Genomic DNA, 18127 nt, shown 5'->3' on the forward strand with positions numbered 1-18127 from the left:
TTTTGCATAGGAAACATGGGCTTTTACAAATCTGTATTCCTCTGGCTGAGGAAGGGCAGTTTATTTTAACATTGTAATCAATGCCATCATAAATCTTTCCTTTTCCAGTTCAAGAACACTGGCACAGCCCAACCAGTACAGTACCCAACCTTGCACTTTGTACAGAATAGAGTACCTTGTAGCCCAAGGCCTGACCAAAGTGCTACAGCCTCGAGAGTAGACCTGAGGAATCAGCACACTGAATGGCCATGAACCATCTGTCCCCCTTTGCCATTTTTATTATGTGAAGACACAAGCAAGGGGCCAAAGGGAAAGAACGGGGAAATAGAGAGAGAGAGAGAACAAAAGAAGAGGAGTAAGATGAAACAGAAGACCAAAGGAAGAATCAATAGATTAAAAAGAAAAAAAAAAGGTGAAAAAAATGAAATAGAAGAGAAGCAGGAACAGAAAGAAGGAATGAATGGAAAAGGGAGGAATAAACACCATCATAGTGGAAGTAAGGAGGGRGGGAGAGGGAAATGACAAGGATGGTGGGGATTTAATGCCGAAAAAGAGAAGTCACAGTCTCTGTCACATCTATCTTCACCTGTCTCATGTTTCTTTTAATATCTTTCCATGTCTGGTTCTCTAGTTCTTTTCTGAGATCAATGGAACTGCCATATCCAGCRAGCCTCAAGGCATTTCGTGTCTTCATAGCAGCAGTACCGGCTACCCAGTGTTTCCATGGGGCACAGTTATACAAAGRAAATACAAAAGCAAAGTTTGCCTAGTCTCCCTTTCATGCAATACAAGAATCATCCCTTAGATGGAACTATTGCAAAATTAAACAACTCTATAACCAGGAGCAGTAACTAATGAGTAATGTGCTTGTATATACAAAGCTTTTATACCACACAGTCACATAAAGTGAGAATAGCTCATCACAAAAAGACCCCATGTATTAAAGAAGCTTCAAACAACTTATCATCTTTAGGGCCATTATTCATTTCCTTCACGTAAGCTAAGTGCCAGCTTCTAACCTAGAGGCTAACACATATCCAGTTTATCAGCTCTAAGACACTCAAGCACAGCTTCCCGCAGCCTATTCTAAAGATAGAGGATTCAGTATCTAAACTACTTAAAGTTTATAGAAATGAGTGATGACAACAGAAAGAGGACATTAGTCCAGGAAAATCTGGCAAAAATGAAGCTTTAGCAGATACTTTGAAAGCAAAACAAGTCTGAGACAAGGTAGCTAATATTCAGCAATATTTTGCTGAATATATCCAAGGTGGTTAACTCATTTCTGCGCTACAGAGCTTTGCGATGAAGGGTTTGTCCAAATGTGATACATTACATTATCSCCCTCCACCCTGCAGTTTTGGGAGGGAGCATTTGGGTTGGGTGACGGCACTGCCCTCCACATACATTCTTGTCTTGGAGAGATTCTTCAGAGGAAAAATACTGATTGTAAGTTGTTTTATTTACCGGAGTGTTCTCCCTTGGAGGGTCACTTAAGGACAGTTATACTTGCAGAGCCCCAAAGATGACACAGTTACACAGGTGAGCTGACAATCCAGCTCATTATCTCTGCTTATAYGCTCATAAGACACAGCAAGATATGGGCACAGCAGTGTTCCTTATTCATGTTCTCTGAGTGTTTCTCAAGCCTCATCTAGAGGAATATCTCTATGTAGCAGTCGACAACTTATGCTTCTCCATGCCTAGCTAGTGGTTAGCCTTTCTGCTTTTATTTCCCTCAAGAGTGACAATTATGGTCTTGCTAATCTTTATGTAGATGATTGTCCCAACAAAAACAAATCAGAACCATCAACCAATTTCATATGGATCCTCTCTACATGTCACTGTCCAATTTCTAATTTCAAACTGTGCCTCAGAAACATTTAAGCACTGACTGGGCGCATGAAAGATTTCTTCAGAATAAAAAAGAAGGCAAAGCTTTAGAATGGTTGTGGGATGTCTGTATCTAAGAATCTAAGGAAACAAAAACCAATGAAATACATGATTTATTTGAACAAAGAAAGGAGAATGAACTGCATTCCAATTCTGAGGATGAGGAAAGCCAAAATTCTAATAAAACAACTGGCTTTTATTGCTAATAAAAGTGATAAAGTTACGGGCTCTCTCCGCTATCATTTCAGATCCATAATTATATGAAAGAGAATAAAGAAGAATGTATTTACTGTTAACCACAATAAAATGTAAAGTATCTGAAATGCCTAGATGCTACGGTAAATAAAGTCTTGTTAAACTATACAGATAGGGTAAATTTTGAGAAATAAAACCCTCCTGACATCTTTAGGGGAAAGGACAAAAAACGCACATGTAAGGTATCAAACTTCTTCAGATATAGGGTGGGCAAAAATACATCCTAGTGATACATACTACTGGCACCAAATCCCACAACTAAGCGATTATAATGTCCTTTGAAAAATGTATTTTAAAAAACCTCAAGCATTTCAGACAGCTAGTGCTGTGACTCTACACGCTTGTGCTTCCCTTCAGAACAGTCTGATCCCTTGCGCTGACATAGCAGGAGTTCAAATCCCAGATGGAAAATTAATCTCACAATGTAGCCAGATAGAGTTTCCAATTCTCTAGTGCATAACTTGAATGTTGTTCTGCTCAGCTATTGAAGAAGTGAGGGCACAGAGACCTTAACTTATTTGACATCCTGAACATCATTTAAGCAAGGCACACTCTTAAAAGGACCTCATTGTCTACTGACAGATACAAAAGATCCATAGTATCCTCCTTTTTACTCATCCTTCCTATAAAATATTGCTATACATTCTTCCCTGACTAAAAGGCTGGGCCAGAAGGGGGTCCAAGGTCCAAATGACTTCAGCTGTGTCTCTGAATATGTGGTAGAATCTGCCCTTAGAATAGAATTGAGATGGATCACTGCACATTTTAAAGAAAGTCTCTCCTATAAAGACACATTTATGGTTTCCTCATATTTATGGTTTTCCTCAGGAGAAGACAAGGCCAGAAAGCTAGAATAATTGTAAGGTAATGATATTATTAAATAATTTCTTCTAAAAGCTGATCCTGAATCTTAGTCTGTTGGAAAAAAAAAAAGCCCAGCTAATTGTACATCTCCTTACATGAACTCCACCACAGTCAGTTCACAGTGAGTTACAAAGATATGCAGCAGCAGAATCTCAGCTATTCTGGTCAGGGTTTTTTTTTCTGCTTTCCAGGTCTTGGACTTATTATCAGATGAAAAGAATACTACTGGTTTACTAAGACCAAACTGTTGGCTTAGTAATCTTCAAACCTTTGCAGGTTAACACAAGACTAACTCTATGGTATGCCAACATCTGCTTATGTGAGTTTATTGAAAAATAAATGGCATGACAAACTAAGTGCTGAACCCACAGACAGAAAAGATTTTCTTTACATATATGTGGTTGCTTCTACTATGGTAATTACGTGTTTAAGATCTAGAACGCAGGTGAAGTCAATGTAGCTACACGAATGTAAAAAGCTGGCTGCACCTTCAACATAAAGACAGAGGATTAAACAGACCTCTTGGGTCATTTGAGCATTCTGAAAGGTCTTTACTGCCTTGTCCATCCTCATAAATGTAACAAAAAAGTAGTAAAATCTTTATGACCAATCTCAGACAGAATTAATAAACAGGTAAGTCACATTGATATTCCCAACACAYAGTACCACATCCCCTTTTCACCGATATCCAAGCAGAACGCCACACTTCAGTTTATTTCACGAGTGTGGTATTTCTTTAATCATCTGCTTTCAAAAAAATAGTATGATCACATCTTTAAGTACTGTATTGACTGTTGTGTCCAACTGCAATACTTCTGCGCCAGAAACTCAGCTAATGTAAATGGGTACAGTTCCGTTACAGTCAACATATTACACTGACTTACTGCAGCCACCTTTCTTTGTCCAATATAGCGTAACTAAGAAATTCCAAATCTAAACATTTGTGTAGTGGGTGGCATTTAAAATGGCGCTTGCTACGTTTCCACAAAACAACAGCCCTGAACAAAAGACTTTGTATCCTATTACCTACAGTATCCACAACTCATTTCTGAGCGGGTAATAATGTGAACTAATTGCAAGAGCCCAAATAGCCTTTATCATTTCAAGATGTGTCATCTACAAGTGAGCTGGGTGTCAGATTCCTGTTTGGGCTCTGATCCAGCAAAGTACTTCACCACATGGGTAGTCCTGCTTATCTTCAGCTGAACTTCTTGCCTACTTAAAAGTTAAATGATGTACTAAAGCGCATGGTTGGATTAGGGCAGTGGAATAAACTGATGTCACTCACTGAAATGCTGGAGTAGTGCTGATTTACATTAACTGAGAATACAAAGTTTTGATTATGCTGTATGACCCACTACAACAAAGTTTTTACCTGTAATATAGAGTGATATAAAATGACTACAAAACATCTAATGTGACAATGAACTAAACGCTACTGTACAGCATATACAAACCTGATAATACATCAAATGTATGACAAGCTACAACTTTTGACATTGCATTTCACCAAGAATATTTAACGGCAGTGATGTTCTTTCTCTCAACTCTAGTATAAAAAGAGGCCGGGAGGATGAGATCAAATGATGGCAGCTCTGCTTCTCATGAAAGGACCTTGGAGACTCCAAGGAGATTTGCGTATCTTCACTTCAGCAGCATAGCAATGTGGAAATGTTAAAGTTAGTAAAGCAAACAGACCTCAAATGAGAAGGGCAACAGATGTCAACCAGTATCGTATGTCAGTAAACAGCAACAAGACAGAGGGTACTTTTCTTAGCACTTTTGTGAAAGCATCATGCTATCAGCCACAGCCACATCTCAGCTGTTTGACTCTTTAAGCAGTGGTGCTTGTATATGTGATTAAACTCCTACCAAGAGAAGATTTCCAACCATATGCAAATACTGTCCAGTGAAGTCAGCTGGAAGAAAATAGAAATGCTTCTGTATATTTATTGTGGCTTTTGAAAAGTGAAAAAAATTCACACTGAAAACTCTCAAACTGACTAAAAGCTCATTCTGTGCTTGGCAGGGACAGATGAGCATTTATATTTCTCAGCTTTAATACAGATGGATCATCCTTAGGGCAAAAGAATAGTTCTGAGTCATCCATTTTTTACTCTTACTGCTAAGACTTCTAACAGTAAGGACAAAATATGCTAACTAAAAAGGCACTCTCTGTACCATAAACACTAGGCCACAAGGAACTGGACAGTGGCCATCAAATCACTGCCTTTTAAAATTTCTCTCTCATCTATACTTCCCTGAAGACTTCTGGTAAGAAGGCAGCTGACTCTATACAAAAGCCAGAGGCATTGCCAGTAYCTTGGTGTTTCATCCATGACATATTGAATCTAACTTCTTTATGCAAGGAAAAAAAAACACCTTTCACTATTTAGGCAAAGAAGTATTTCAATGTCAAAATACCAAGGAAAGAGGTAAACGGATAGAGTTGTTCTACTGCTGAGTCACTGATCTGAGTCTAGGCTTAGTAGCTGTAAATGTATTCTGCAGTCATCTACCACCTTAGATGCTTATATGGAAAAGACTGACAGTGTTTGTCTGGTTCTCTGTGAGCCGTAGAGTCTACGACATGTCCATGACATGCCTTGATAATTTTGCTGACAGTTAGAACTGAGAAAACAACAAATGAATGGACTGCAAAKACTCAAAATGCTTTCACTGCTAGAATACCGATTCTAACAATAGGTATGTAAGTTACACAGCAAAAATTAAAGTATTTTTTTTACAGAGTACACATCCTGTCAATAGAGACTGACTATTTACACATCCAGGAAGGAATTTTTAAAAAAATCATTTACATAAAGAGGCCATACCCAGCCACTGCACTACTTAGAAAAGCAGAAGGTGTCACCCAACCCTACTCAACGATGGCCTCCACTGAACCACAGAATCAGACTGTGAATGCACACATTCGGAGCTTTTAAAGAAAAGTAAGACAAGCTCACAGCACTTTAACACACTCCTGTGTACAGCATGGTGCCTACGAACCATCACCTCTGTCCTCTGTCTTTCCAAAATCCTCTGATTAAAGGAATAGGAGAAAAGAAAAACATCCCAACACAACAGGAAGCCCTTTAGTAAAAGGTGCATTAATTGGGAAAAGCAAGCCAACAAAACGATTAATTTGTTTCTCTCCTTCAATATTATGTTTACACAATTTGATTATAGCACTTAATTACTAATTTACCCTGCTTAAAAACAACAGTGCTTTACATTTTTAATGAGACAAGGGAAAGCAGCATTCCTTAACTCAACAGGGAGAAATAATTTTATCTCCCCTTTTCATTTCCCAAGTTATTAGCATTTCTAAGGGAAAAACTATCCCCTCCCTGATCTTTCACTTGGTTCTTTCTTTTGAAAATATGGAAATCAGCAAAAACATTTGTGTTAACGTCAATCCATGAGCTGACAGGTAATTTTTGGAAGAGGAATAGAGGATCGGATTTATACCATAGAGATCCTGGTCCAGAAATCAGTGTAATCACCTCCAGTTCTGCCAGCAGAGAAATGTATCAGGTACCAATACTATTTATGGGTGTTCTTACAAAAAGTTGTCCATTCAGAATGGGCAGTTGGTCTGTTACCTAGATTTTGGATTAGTTGTGACGTTCTAAAAAAGAACAAACTTTTTTATATTCATGRTCTTCTATTACATCTTCATTGTTAGGAGGTGAATACACTGATTCCAGGCTGAGCTGCATAAATCCTGTTAACTGCGTGGGGTTTTCTGTGGTTTCTGTTGTTGTTGTTTTTTTACCATCTATGCCATACCACCCAACAACTTCCTTGGAAAATTGAGAGGGGATGTCCACTAAATTAAGCGTACCCAACCAGTGCACAAACAAAWTTTTTTTCAAGTTCCTTTAGTGCAGACTTCTAAGTGAGTCATTTCAACTGCATCATCATAACTTCAAACCCCTGTATGCAACGTATCTCCTTCACTGTTAAGGATTCTTAACTGCCTTTTATCTGAAAGGCAACTCAAGAGGACCTTTGTCCATACAGTTCTGGGGCTGTTTCAGAGGATGTAAATCACACATAAGGGGTAGTTCACTTTCTCAACAACTACTGCTTAACTAGTTCAGCTAATATATGTTAGGTAATTACCCAACAACTCTTTCTATAGAATCTAGATTTTTTTTTTTTTAACCTCCAATCCCATTTATAAATACAATAAAGAAAAAGGCTTTTCCTCATCTTTTTCCAGTATCAATAAATTGTGTAACAACCAAAGCTAACACAGAAAAGATTGTTCTTCCCTTAAAAGCCAATTTTATACCTGAAAAATCTTGTAGTCTTTGTTTGCTAGAAAAACTCACACGAAAGAAGCAGAGAAAAATAAAAGATCTCTCTGGTGTTTGACAGCCCACATTTGCCTCTAACTGAACAGCTGAGATCACATTCACACCACAACAACACAGTGATGTCCAATCCAAAGCTATAACATTTGTGCTGGATCAAATGCGGCAAAGGTCTAAGAAGTCATGGGAAGGAAAGGGATTTTCCTATCCATCTCCCCRGTAAAAGAGATCATTTTTGACCCCAAAGTGCTCCCATGCATGGGTATCTCAGCTGAACTTGTCCGATTAGTGACTGATATATTGTAATGAGCACTTTGATCAGCAGTTCTCACCAAGAGGGTACCTCAGGCTGGAAGAGCTGCCAGCTTCTCTCTGGGCTGTAGTGCTGCTCTTCTGGAAGGCAGCATTCCTCCTACGTAGGATGGTCTTTCTAAAGGGGAGCAATATATTGCTAGAATATTGGTACCTATTTCAGAAGGGAATCTGGTCCCAGTCAGTAAGATGAAGTGGACATAAGCAAGGAGCATATATGTAACCTGACTGGGAACAAGGATGAAGAAATAGGAGGCACAGACCATCACGCACCCACACGCTATACTACACGCACAACTAAATACTCACAAAGATGCACATCACAGATTGGGCTGCTGATACACACCTGTACATGCTGCTAGATACACACACTGTTGTASAGCTAAACTGCTCCACATAACACAACACTACCATCGCCATGGCTACCTACTTTTTGGTACTCATTACTTCTTTGCTTGCAACACTCACTGTTTTGCTAAGGACTATCCAAACGTTCATGAGGTTGAGAACCGTGTCAGCACAAGATGAGTTCCTATGAAGGACTCCAAGGAGGAAAGAGAACCAGTCCAACTTGTTGTCAATGTTTTATATCCAAAATCACTGCAGTGATTTTACTAGTAAAATATAKTCTACCAAACCATATGAGGATTCTTTTCTTCCACACTGGCCAGTAAGAATGTCCCGCTTTAAGACAACCAGTTCCAAGATAAATCTGGTAATCTGGTTTCATACAAGTAATCTTATTAATTAATCATATTAATTTTATTAATTGTTTTAATATGCAATTAAAGAACAGTCAACGGGCTGCAGGATTTTATAAAGAAATAATCCTGTTCCCTAGCAACTTTATCCCAAAGAATAGGTTATCCCCAAAAAAAAAAAAAAATTGGATGATTGCCAAATCAAACAGCACCTTCTTTCCATTTTCAATTACATACAAGTGAAGCAGAGTAATGAGGATATACTGGAAACTTTGACATTTATTTATTGAACATTTTTACTGAGAAGGAATTGCTGGCTTGCTAAACCGGAAACTATATTTTTACTATAGAAACAATCACATAGAAAACCAGGATCCTGCTGCTCAGCAAGAAAGGACTGGCTAGAACTAATAAATTGACCCATTTAAATCAGCAACGTTACAGTTATTTCATTGAATGCAGTATATATTCCAAATATGCAAAACCCCAAAACATGGTTTATATTTCAAAATTCTCATGTCAAGCAATTTTACATTGCACTGTCTTCTGTGTCAGTGCTGGCCCAGGTTAGGCGCTGTTACAGTTCATAGATAAAACAAGTAGGACATAACAAAACCATTAAAATGAAAAGGTGTAAAGGGATCAAATGAAAGATAAACCAAATTGCAAGAAGAAATTCAGAAGATTTTTCTCCCCTCTTAAGAGATTCTAAAGATTAAATAACCAAAAGATGAAATGGGAAATAACTCTCATCATACTGCATATGCTTTTTTGGATAGAACAATTGTTTTAATTCCCTTTTACCACAGAAAAGAAAAATGCAGAGAGGGTAAATGAAGAGGAAATTAGGGAAGTCAACATTCTTTGAAGGAACAACATATGGTGACCAGGCAAGAGAGATGGAGGTTGTAAATCTTTCCTTGGTAGAATTACCTAAAGATGAAATTGCAGTTTCAAGGGGCTTGAACTTTTAATAACACATCAGAATCTAGCAAATTAACCTGCATGGTCTCAAATATCGCAGTAACCTTCATTTGCAACATGTATTTGCAAAGTTCAGCATACTGGAAATTTTGTTACAAATACAAAGGTGGTCAGYAAACATCATGAAAGTCTTCTTTACTTGGCAAATCAATCAAAATAAGAATAAAAAGATATGAGAATTAAGAATTAGATGAAAATACTGCATCCTGTGAACAGCCACTGCCATACAGGTACAGCATATACATAAATACATATAACATACATAAAAARGGAAAGGAGACAAGAAGGCTAGTGCTCCGTTTCTTCTCACAAAGAAACTTATTTAGAGATATGAAAGGATACAGGAAACGCTCTTTACTGCTCCAAGTCATTATGACCAATTGCCCAAGAAAGCGAAGAGTCAGAACCCTATTGTTTCACACGTACTTCCATCAGGTTCATCCTACAGTGGGATGTAGGTAAGTCAGCTTCCTGTCTTGAGCAGCAATGATCCTCCAGTGTGTTTACCTCTGAAACACACTATACCCCAGTTGCAGATCCCAGTGTTGGGATGCCCCAGGATTAAGGATCGGCATAGTACAAGAGTATGGGAGTAACAGCACATTCAGACACATTACCCCTAAGGAAACCTCAGCCACTTCCAACACATTTCCCAATCGTTAATCAAAATAAAGTCTAACTCTAATTACTGTGTTAGGTTAACATATCTTTGGGTTTTCCRTACATGACTCATCTTTCTTTTTGTCTTACTGCGAAGTGAAGCCCTGATGGATTTTGAGAACCTTCTCTGAGTGTCCAGATTTTCTGATGAAAAATAGACTGCTGGAGCAGTGGCTCTGATTTGGTTGCCCTATGCCAAAAAAAAATGTGAACATCAGCAGCAGGGGCAAGTCACCTGTAACACTTCATGTACATTATATCCCTAAACCATCTGATGCACTGCATAGATACATGAACAGCCCTGCTTGGTGGCTCACCAGTTCCCAGAASCATCAGCCTCACTGCACCCATGCACACATTTCTGTATGGGATTCCCAAGCAGAAGCTTCGCAGCACCACTACTATTGCTTATCACTACTGGTTTTACRTGTCTTCTTAATAGCCAGTACTTCTGTTAGTAGGGCATGTTAGGGCTAGATTAAGATCATCCAAAGTGATATTAAGGGATTTTGGTTTGGGGTGCTATTTTTGAGCTAACCTAAAGAGGCCTGAGTTCTAGAAAATGGAGAACTGCCAACCCATGAAAAACAGACAGCTTTAAGCATTTTGATTTGATACTGACGAGTGGAAATACCCCAAAATCATTCTGAGAAGTGTGACCAAAATCACTGGGATAAATACAGTAAAGATCCCTCTTCAAATAAACAGAGCCATGAGGTTGTTGGTTAAAAACAAACAGACAAACAAAAAAAACCCCACAGCCTTTGCTGTTAAACTGAGCAAAGATATTTGAAAGGCACAATAAATAAGCACAAACCATCTACTGGAGGACAGATAGTTACTTTTGTTATTTGTAAAGACTGCAATGATACTGAATATTTACAGGAGCACCTCTAAGAAGTATCTGTTTTGGAAGATTTGCTAGAAAAATAAATGTAAGAAAGCTCTACTGAGCTGCAATGCAAGATATGCWTTTCCTTCCCTTCCAGAAGACACCTATACAGTTTMTTTTATCTTGATCTCATATAGCTGACTTCTTTTAAAAATACTTTTACAGAATCTAATAGTTTGTTGCCTGATACACGTGATATTGCCACAGACGGCACCTCTTGAACAACAATCTTGCAAACTCGTATTAAGTCAAAACCTCTAGTGAGTAGTTCCTTCCTACTACAGAAATGCTCTAGGATCCAGGACAGAATTCAGGCCTCACCCAGCTCCCAGTGATCACCACAGGCAGTATCATGAAATGGTACATGGTACTAGAGCATATTTTCAAGAGGATATTTATAATACAATAGTCTTCATATTGTAGTTTTCCCTTTTCTTTTGCAGAGATATTCCAAGGAAGTATATGGGCTTGATCTCTGTGAAATGAAGGGAAACATTCCTAAATAAATCCTGGGTCAGACCTTCTACAGGTAGCTGCTGAAGAACTGAAAAAGGCAGARGCTGCATTTGGGAAATCAGATTCCATATGCAGTGCTGAGGCACTGAATTCAAATTTACATTTATTCTTTTTCTTTGTATACCTATATTAACTTCTCTGGTTCAAGCAAAGATGCGAAGGGAGCATAAGGAGTCCTCAATTCTGTTCTCAACAGTCATGGATAAGCAAATTTTTCCCAGGAAGATCCATAGAGTCTGCACTGTACTAATGAAAAACCACAAAACATTCCCAGAAGCCAGGAGGCAGGAACCTCTTGATACATCACAACAGTAAAAGAGCAAACACTCTTTAAATTAAAAAATCTCTGACAACTGGCTCAAAAGATCTAGTTTCACTGAGAAAGATTTCTGAAGGAGCACGCTATGCTGACTGATATGTATGTACATATATACAAAATACATATTTGTTCTGACATTCTTGGATATGCTTCTGAAATATTTTGATATGGAAGGACAAGGAAAAAAAACTAAATGTAAATGAATATACCAAAATAATATAAAAACACATTAGATAAAATTCTGCAGCATTAGATTTTTATAAGTTTTATAAAGACAGACTTAACAAAAAACAGTTTTCAGGTGCTTGCTTATTGCACAATAGTGCAAAAAATCTTAAAATCTTGGAACAAAATATCTGTGTATTTGAAGGCAGAAGACAGGCAAAATATTAACAGAGGAGTAGGAATTAAGCATGAAGTCCTGTAACCAAAAGCTGCTACTGAAATCAATTACATTAATCAAAAATGATCAAGTTTTCGTTACAAGCACTATAATTATTAAATACAGATACGTTGCACTGTACAATGTTTGTTGCAATGGGAATAATTTTAAGGGAAGAATTCTAATGAAAGAAAACTACTCTTCCTGCTAATCTATATTGCTTTATAGAACATTCAAACTCCCTTTCACATTTGGAAAAATTCCAACCATGGGCCAGTTGCTCAATTGATATTCATCTGTTTATTGGTTCCAATAGTACTGCATCAATTTAACCAGGTTGAGAAACTTACCCATTATTCACAAAGTACATTCAGTTCAGTTTTAGTTCAAAATTTCATCCACAAAAATCTGTGCCTGATGTTAAAAAGAAAAAYGCATCTAGAGATCGTCTTGAAAAATTGCTTTGTACAAACAGATTGGAATGCACTKTTTAGTTTCTATGTGTAACATGAAGAGATGTCTTTTATTAGCCAAATTGACAGGTGGGAAAATAGGTAGGATTTGGGGGCATATAAGCCCTTCTTCAGGTCTCTGYGTATTATTGTTGTTTACGTATGTGCAACTAAGCCATGCTCTGGCTGATCCACTGAAGATAAAAGCCTTACTACTACTTGCGGAACTGTTAATGGATTAAAATAACAATAACAAACATTAAGGTTTATCCTCATTACTAACTCTGCTTTCACTGTGGACTAAACAAGAGCTAAGTGTGTCATTTTTTTTAACTGTGTAAAGACTATTATGTTGTTTCTTATGTCTAAGATTCCTTAGTACAAAGGAAGCAAAGTAGGACAAATACTACAACTGAGATGAAAGTCTGACCTTCTTACCAGGACTTTCTCAAACTCCCTTGTTCGCCTTTATGCAGCCTAATTTCATAGACAGCATCTTACGTTTGCATGTCCACACTTTCACAAATGAATCTTCTATACACCTATGTAACATATGGAGTTAAAAAGGGGGTGGAGAGGAAGTGATGTATGTGATGCTGGCACTTGTCTGGCTGTGCAGAAGATACCAACTTTTTCATTTAAATTAAAGTCTGTGCATGGTGCCAAACTGAAAAGTGTAAAGGCTACAAAATAGAAAGAAAACCAGATATTGCATACCTGTATAGATGAAAAATCCCCAGAAGCACAAGCTCCAAGAATAGCAGCACCCACCAAAACAGACTCCACTTCTTTGGACAGGACAACAGGCTTACCTGTAGAAGAAAAAGGCATGCTTCTGTTAGGAAGAATGAAGCAGTGCAGCACAAATGGCACACTAAATAATTAAAGCAAAAAATACAAAGAAAAAAGAAAGGAAAAAGGATTTGACTTGGAAATCAAGTTCACAACATCACTCAGAGTTACACTTCTGTTGTAGACTAATGCAAGTATCTCTGCTCTGTGGTTCCAGGCTCCARGAAAAATGCAGAACTTAAATAAAATAATTTCAGCAAAATATTCATGGAGAAGATAAAATGTACAAAGACTAACCTCTCAGATCTTTGACAACAGCTACTTACCTCAAACAGCCTGGTATAAACCTGTTACCCACATCCTACAAACCCAGCCGCCTAYTGAAAGGTGATCCGTAGAAGAAAATAGGGTGGTAACCTTTTTGTTTCTTTTGTAATGCATAGAAAAGAGATTGTTTTGAGTTTGCTTTTTTAAATATATAATCAACAAAGCCAGTCTGTTTTTGCTGGAAGACAAAACAGTAAGCTTTCCTAAGCATGAAATCATACGAGAACTCTTGTCTTCCAAATTTTACAAGACACATGAGACGGAGATTAAAACCCCAGAAAAACAAACAAACTTACCATATATTTTAAAGAAGAATTAAAACACTAACTATTTTCTACACAAATTAAGTTTCATTACCATGGATAGTATCATGAACATACTTTCCCTCAGTTCAGACAAAATTTTCTAAGATCTGTATTTTACTGTAAAAAGAACAGGAAAAATAGAACAAACAAATAAAAGTCACTTGCTTTCTTAATTCTCTCTAAATAATACTAAAATAATAGCATCARTCTAACTACCTTTCTAACTACACATTAGATGCTCACTCTCACTAAGYCAATGAATTTAATAGTCCTACAGTATTTAGCATGTGTGCACATTTCCATTACTGAGATAATTTCATTCAATGACTGAGGAAGCAAACACATYGCTGGGAGACGGACTTCCTTCTGTGAATAGTCTCAATTATATTACTCAAAAAAGAAGTGTTGCTCCTCAGAGYCAACTGTACAATTAGAAAGAGCTGAAATTCAGAAGAAGATCTCTCACTGAGACCAGTGAGCCACAAACTACTTCCACAGAGCCTTTCCTTCGGAAAAGATGAACCGATACTTTTCAAAATAGGGAATAAAGTTATTAATACAAGAAACAATTATTAATAAAAAGTAGATTCACCTAGCATCCCAGGTTATGGGGATCCCACATTATGCCAACTTTGTACTGTTCCACCAGCGTCAAGCTGCTTGCAATCAGCTTCCAGCAGCACAGAGCTGTCACAGTGGCCTTTTAACCACTTCTCCCCTTAGTTAGCACAGACGGAGTGTCAGGGAAAGAGAGTGGATATAGTGAGGCCCTGTTGTTTGATTGCTGGACTGACAACTAACAACAAAGCAAAACTGGTGTAGTTACACCATGCCTTAAACTTCTCTGAACTGTGACCAAACAAATCCATCTTAAAAACACTAGTGTAGGATCAGTCACCTGAGCATTCCTCCTCTTACGATGGTCCCACAGCTCAGGAATGGGGTCRGCTTCAAACACTGGTAGATAACCTAAAACTAAAGCTTATAGCTCCTTGGGGTGTTTGCCAGGCTTTGAAGCACTAGACGATTTTCAGCATGCTCTAGAATTTACTGCACATTTCCTGCATCATCTGCATGCATACAGAATTCTTACCAAGCAAACAACACAATCAAGATACTTTCTAAGTGGCCTGCAAAATTATCTATCGGATGTCTGCATGACTGAGTCGTGGGCATTTGCAGCTAACAATAATATATTCAGATTTTTTCTTTTCGTATAAGAATGAGGGATTGATCCTGGAATGTTAGTTATTTTATCTGATAGGCTCTAATGAGCTCAACATAACCAAGAGCATTTCAGTTAGATGAACTCTGACATCCCCTGTCAGTCACAGCTTGTACAAATGGGGGAGAACTACAGACCGCAAAAAGACCTTTTCATACTGAATTGTACTTGGCCATTAGCTACAGTCAAAGGACTCTTGATTACATTTTAATCAGAATACCTCTTCACAGATCTTCTATTTCAAATGTCATGAGCCAACATCACAACTCTACATGCAGCCGAAATTCACATAAAACATCTGAGCTATATAAGGAAAGGTGTGCACTTGCCAACATCACTTTTCACAAACAGAAAGTACTAACTGTTGACAACAACGTATTTAGTGAATTTTGGGTCAGTGGCCACGTCTCCATTTCTGTTTTTTCTTCAAGTAATTGCAAAAAGCATATTTTCCTCTTCTTTCCTGATTCAAYGTTATGAAGTATGGTCTGATGTTAGGGCAAGTCAGATCTTCATACCAATTGCCCTAAATCTGAGCTTTAAAATTCATTCATGACAGTTCAACTGCTCTTAAGTTGAAATATACCCAAAATATACATCATTCAAAGTTTTGCTGAAGTCCTTTAAACTCAATTTTCTATTTTTCCCACATYTGAGGCACACTGAATGGACTTGTAGGTGTGCTAAGACATCCAGTGTAGGCAGGCTAAAGGGAGTTTAAAAATATCGTGCAAGCCTGAGACCTCTTTCTGTACAGTACCATACATACAGGTCCTTCCATCTGTCAGGAATTCTACAAAAATCAAATGCATMTCCATGCAGGAGCAAGGATTCACCAATTGTGCCCTAAACCGTTTTAATAATAAGAACACTGAAATAATTCTGAAAAAACGTCCCACATAACTGATAAAATGTCCACTGTGAGCAAGAAATGTCAGGAGAAGGAAGTCCCATGGAATTCAAATAGGACAAAGCTAATGGTGGTTTCAGAAGAAATATCACATATCTTATGTGAAATATGCTCAATGTACTGTGCATTACTCGTGTCTATTTTATCTTCTTGTAACTGGAGTAATGGAATCATTTCTATAGAAAGTTTAAAAWCATTTTTTTTAAACCTGATAGTGAAAAGTGTGTATGTATGTATCGTAGTTTTTTGAATTCCACACAAAAGTTTTACATTAATTCCATTGCACCTTCCTGGAAAAACCTTTAAGGGTAAGATCTACAGACTGGAAGTCATGTTCAGTGTTTCTCTAGGAAGTTGGTTTTCTAACAATACAAATTATGCAGCTTTGTTTGCTCCACATCTCTGTTATTCAAATGTCTTTAAATTTCAGGAAATCCAGTCTTTCAGAAAGTAACATTTCATTATACAACTTTTGGCCAAGCAGCAAAATATAGTTCTATATAAAGAAAGTATTTATTTTTCCAAAGACAAAGTATTTAGCCACCTAAAATAATAATGTAGTTTACACTCCTTTCCCCCCACTTCCTCTAACTTACCAGTAATGTCAGCATGCATCTGCACGAAGAGGGGGTTCTTGCTCAGACCACCACACAGAAACAGTGTGTTGATATGATGCCCTGCAGCCTGCATAGTTTCCAAAATATGTCTTGTTCCTAACTTCAGAAAGGGCGAGGGGAGAGGGGAGGGAGAAACAACAGATGAGCACAGGAGAGCAGACACAGGCAAAAAACTTAAGGAACAAATGTGCTTAAAAGAACGATAGAAATGCATAGATACTAACTGCCCCTAACGGTAACCTGATGGCTGGGAATGGGCCTGCAAGGGTAGGACCTCTGCTTAGCTTGCAGCCAGTAACAGGCGTTGTAATTCAGAACAAGAAAGATCAGACAGATGGCACAAAGAACTGGCAGGTACAGAAGTGCAGCAGACTGCAAGGAACAGCTGGGGGCTGGCTGCAGGAGGGAGCAGGTAGCTACCAGCACGCAGGAATGCAGAGAAACGGAGCTCCCAGGGACCTGCGCTACCTGCCCAGCCACAGGCAGCAGATATGGGAAATCAGCAGAAACTGGAGGCAGTGATAAGCAGCCTTTGGTGACCAAAAGCTGCAGAGTATAGAAAACATTTCCAGAACCAAGTTCTACATGGCAAAGACATCCCCATCCAAAACTACTAGTCACTTCATATTACAGCACCTGAAAATCATCTCAGGATGGAGATTCCAATTCTGGAGCCAAATAGCAAAACAGAGCAACAAAAAAGAATCATGTGAAAGCTGTATACTTTCTTTTCAGTAAAAAAAGAAAACTCGGGGAATTTTCAACAGGCTTAACTCACTGCTTTTGTCCTGCATCGTTCAAAACAAAACGTGCCACTTCATGCCTCGATCAATTGAAACATATCTAAAACACAGGCATATTTAAAACCTCTTTTTTAAAGTCTATAGTTTGATATAGTCAAACTAGAAAAGTTCCATGTTCCATTCTGTAAATGACGAAAGCAAATACTCCGGCATTTCTAAGAAATCTTTTCTCTTTGCTTGCTTTGCTTGCCTCCAACTGTTCACTTAAGTCAACCCTTTCCCTCCTTCCTCTTGCAAGAAAATTGTCAGTTCCTTCGCATTTGTCCCCCAAATTCTCAGCTCCCTATGCTCCCTGGCCTTAACTTGGAACTTCAGACTTGACTACCTGCCAAATATAAGCCAAAATTTTGCCCAAGCTGACTGTTTTGTATGTAAATGCCCCCCAAAACACCACCTGGTCGAAGTTTTTACAAGCCATCATTTAAGTTTTCTTTATCTTACACTCCAAGTTCATTAAGAGGTCTCCAGCCTGCAATAAACCCCTCTTCAAATAAAGCTACTGAAAATTGACACTACCAGCGTTTCCTCAGACTTGAGATGTTTATTATGAATAACTGGCACAACTCTGGATAGGTCTTCAAATGTATTTTGTTTTT

At 38.0% G+C, this 18127-nt stretch overlaps 1 protein-coding gene across 7 annotated transcripts in view; it reads right to left on the minus strand.

Moving 5' to 3' along the window:
* FGGY (FGGY carbohydrate kinase domain containing) overlaps window positions 1-18127 on the minus strand; it is a 152145-nt gene that overhangs the window by 18976 nt on the left and 115042 nt on the right. For 3 of the 7 annotated variants that reach the window (XM_085307962.1, XM_085307960.1, XM_085307959.1), the window contains 2 exons: window positions 16708-16828; window positions 13270-13364 (listed from right to left, as the gene is read on the minus strand). In XM_085307962.1, coding sequence (XP_085164088.1) covers window positions 13270-13364; window positions 16708-16828 — 216 coding nt within the window. Of the gene's footprint in view, window positions 1-4885; window positions 4932-13269; window positions 13365-16707; window positions 16829-18127 lie in introns of those variants that run through there. The other 4 variants (XM_085307963.1, XM_085307961.1, XM_085307964.1 and 1 more) reach the window with 3 other exon arrangements.

This window comes from Rhea americana, unplaced genomic scaffold (assembly GCF_003343005.1).
Source record: "Rhea americana isolate MKP2758 unplaced genomic scaffold, rheAme1 scaffold_27, whole genome shotgun sequence".
NCBI lineage: Eukaryota > Metazoa > Chordata > Aves > Rheiformes > Rheidae > Rhea > Rhea americana.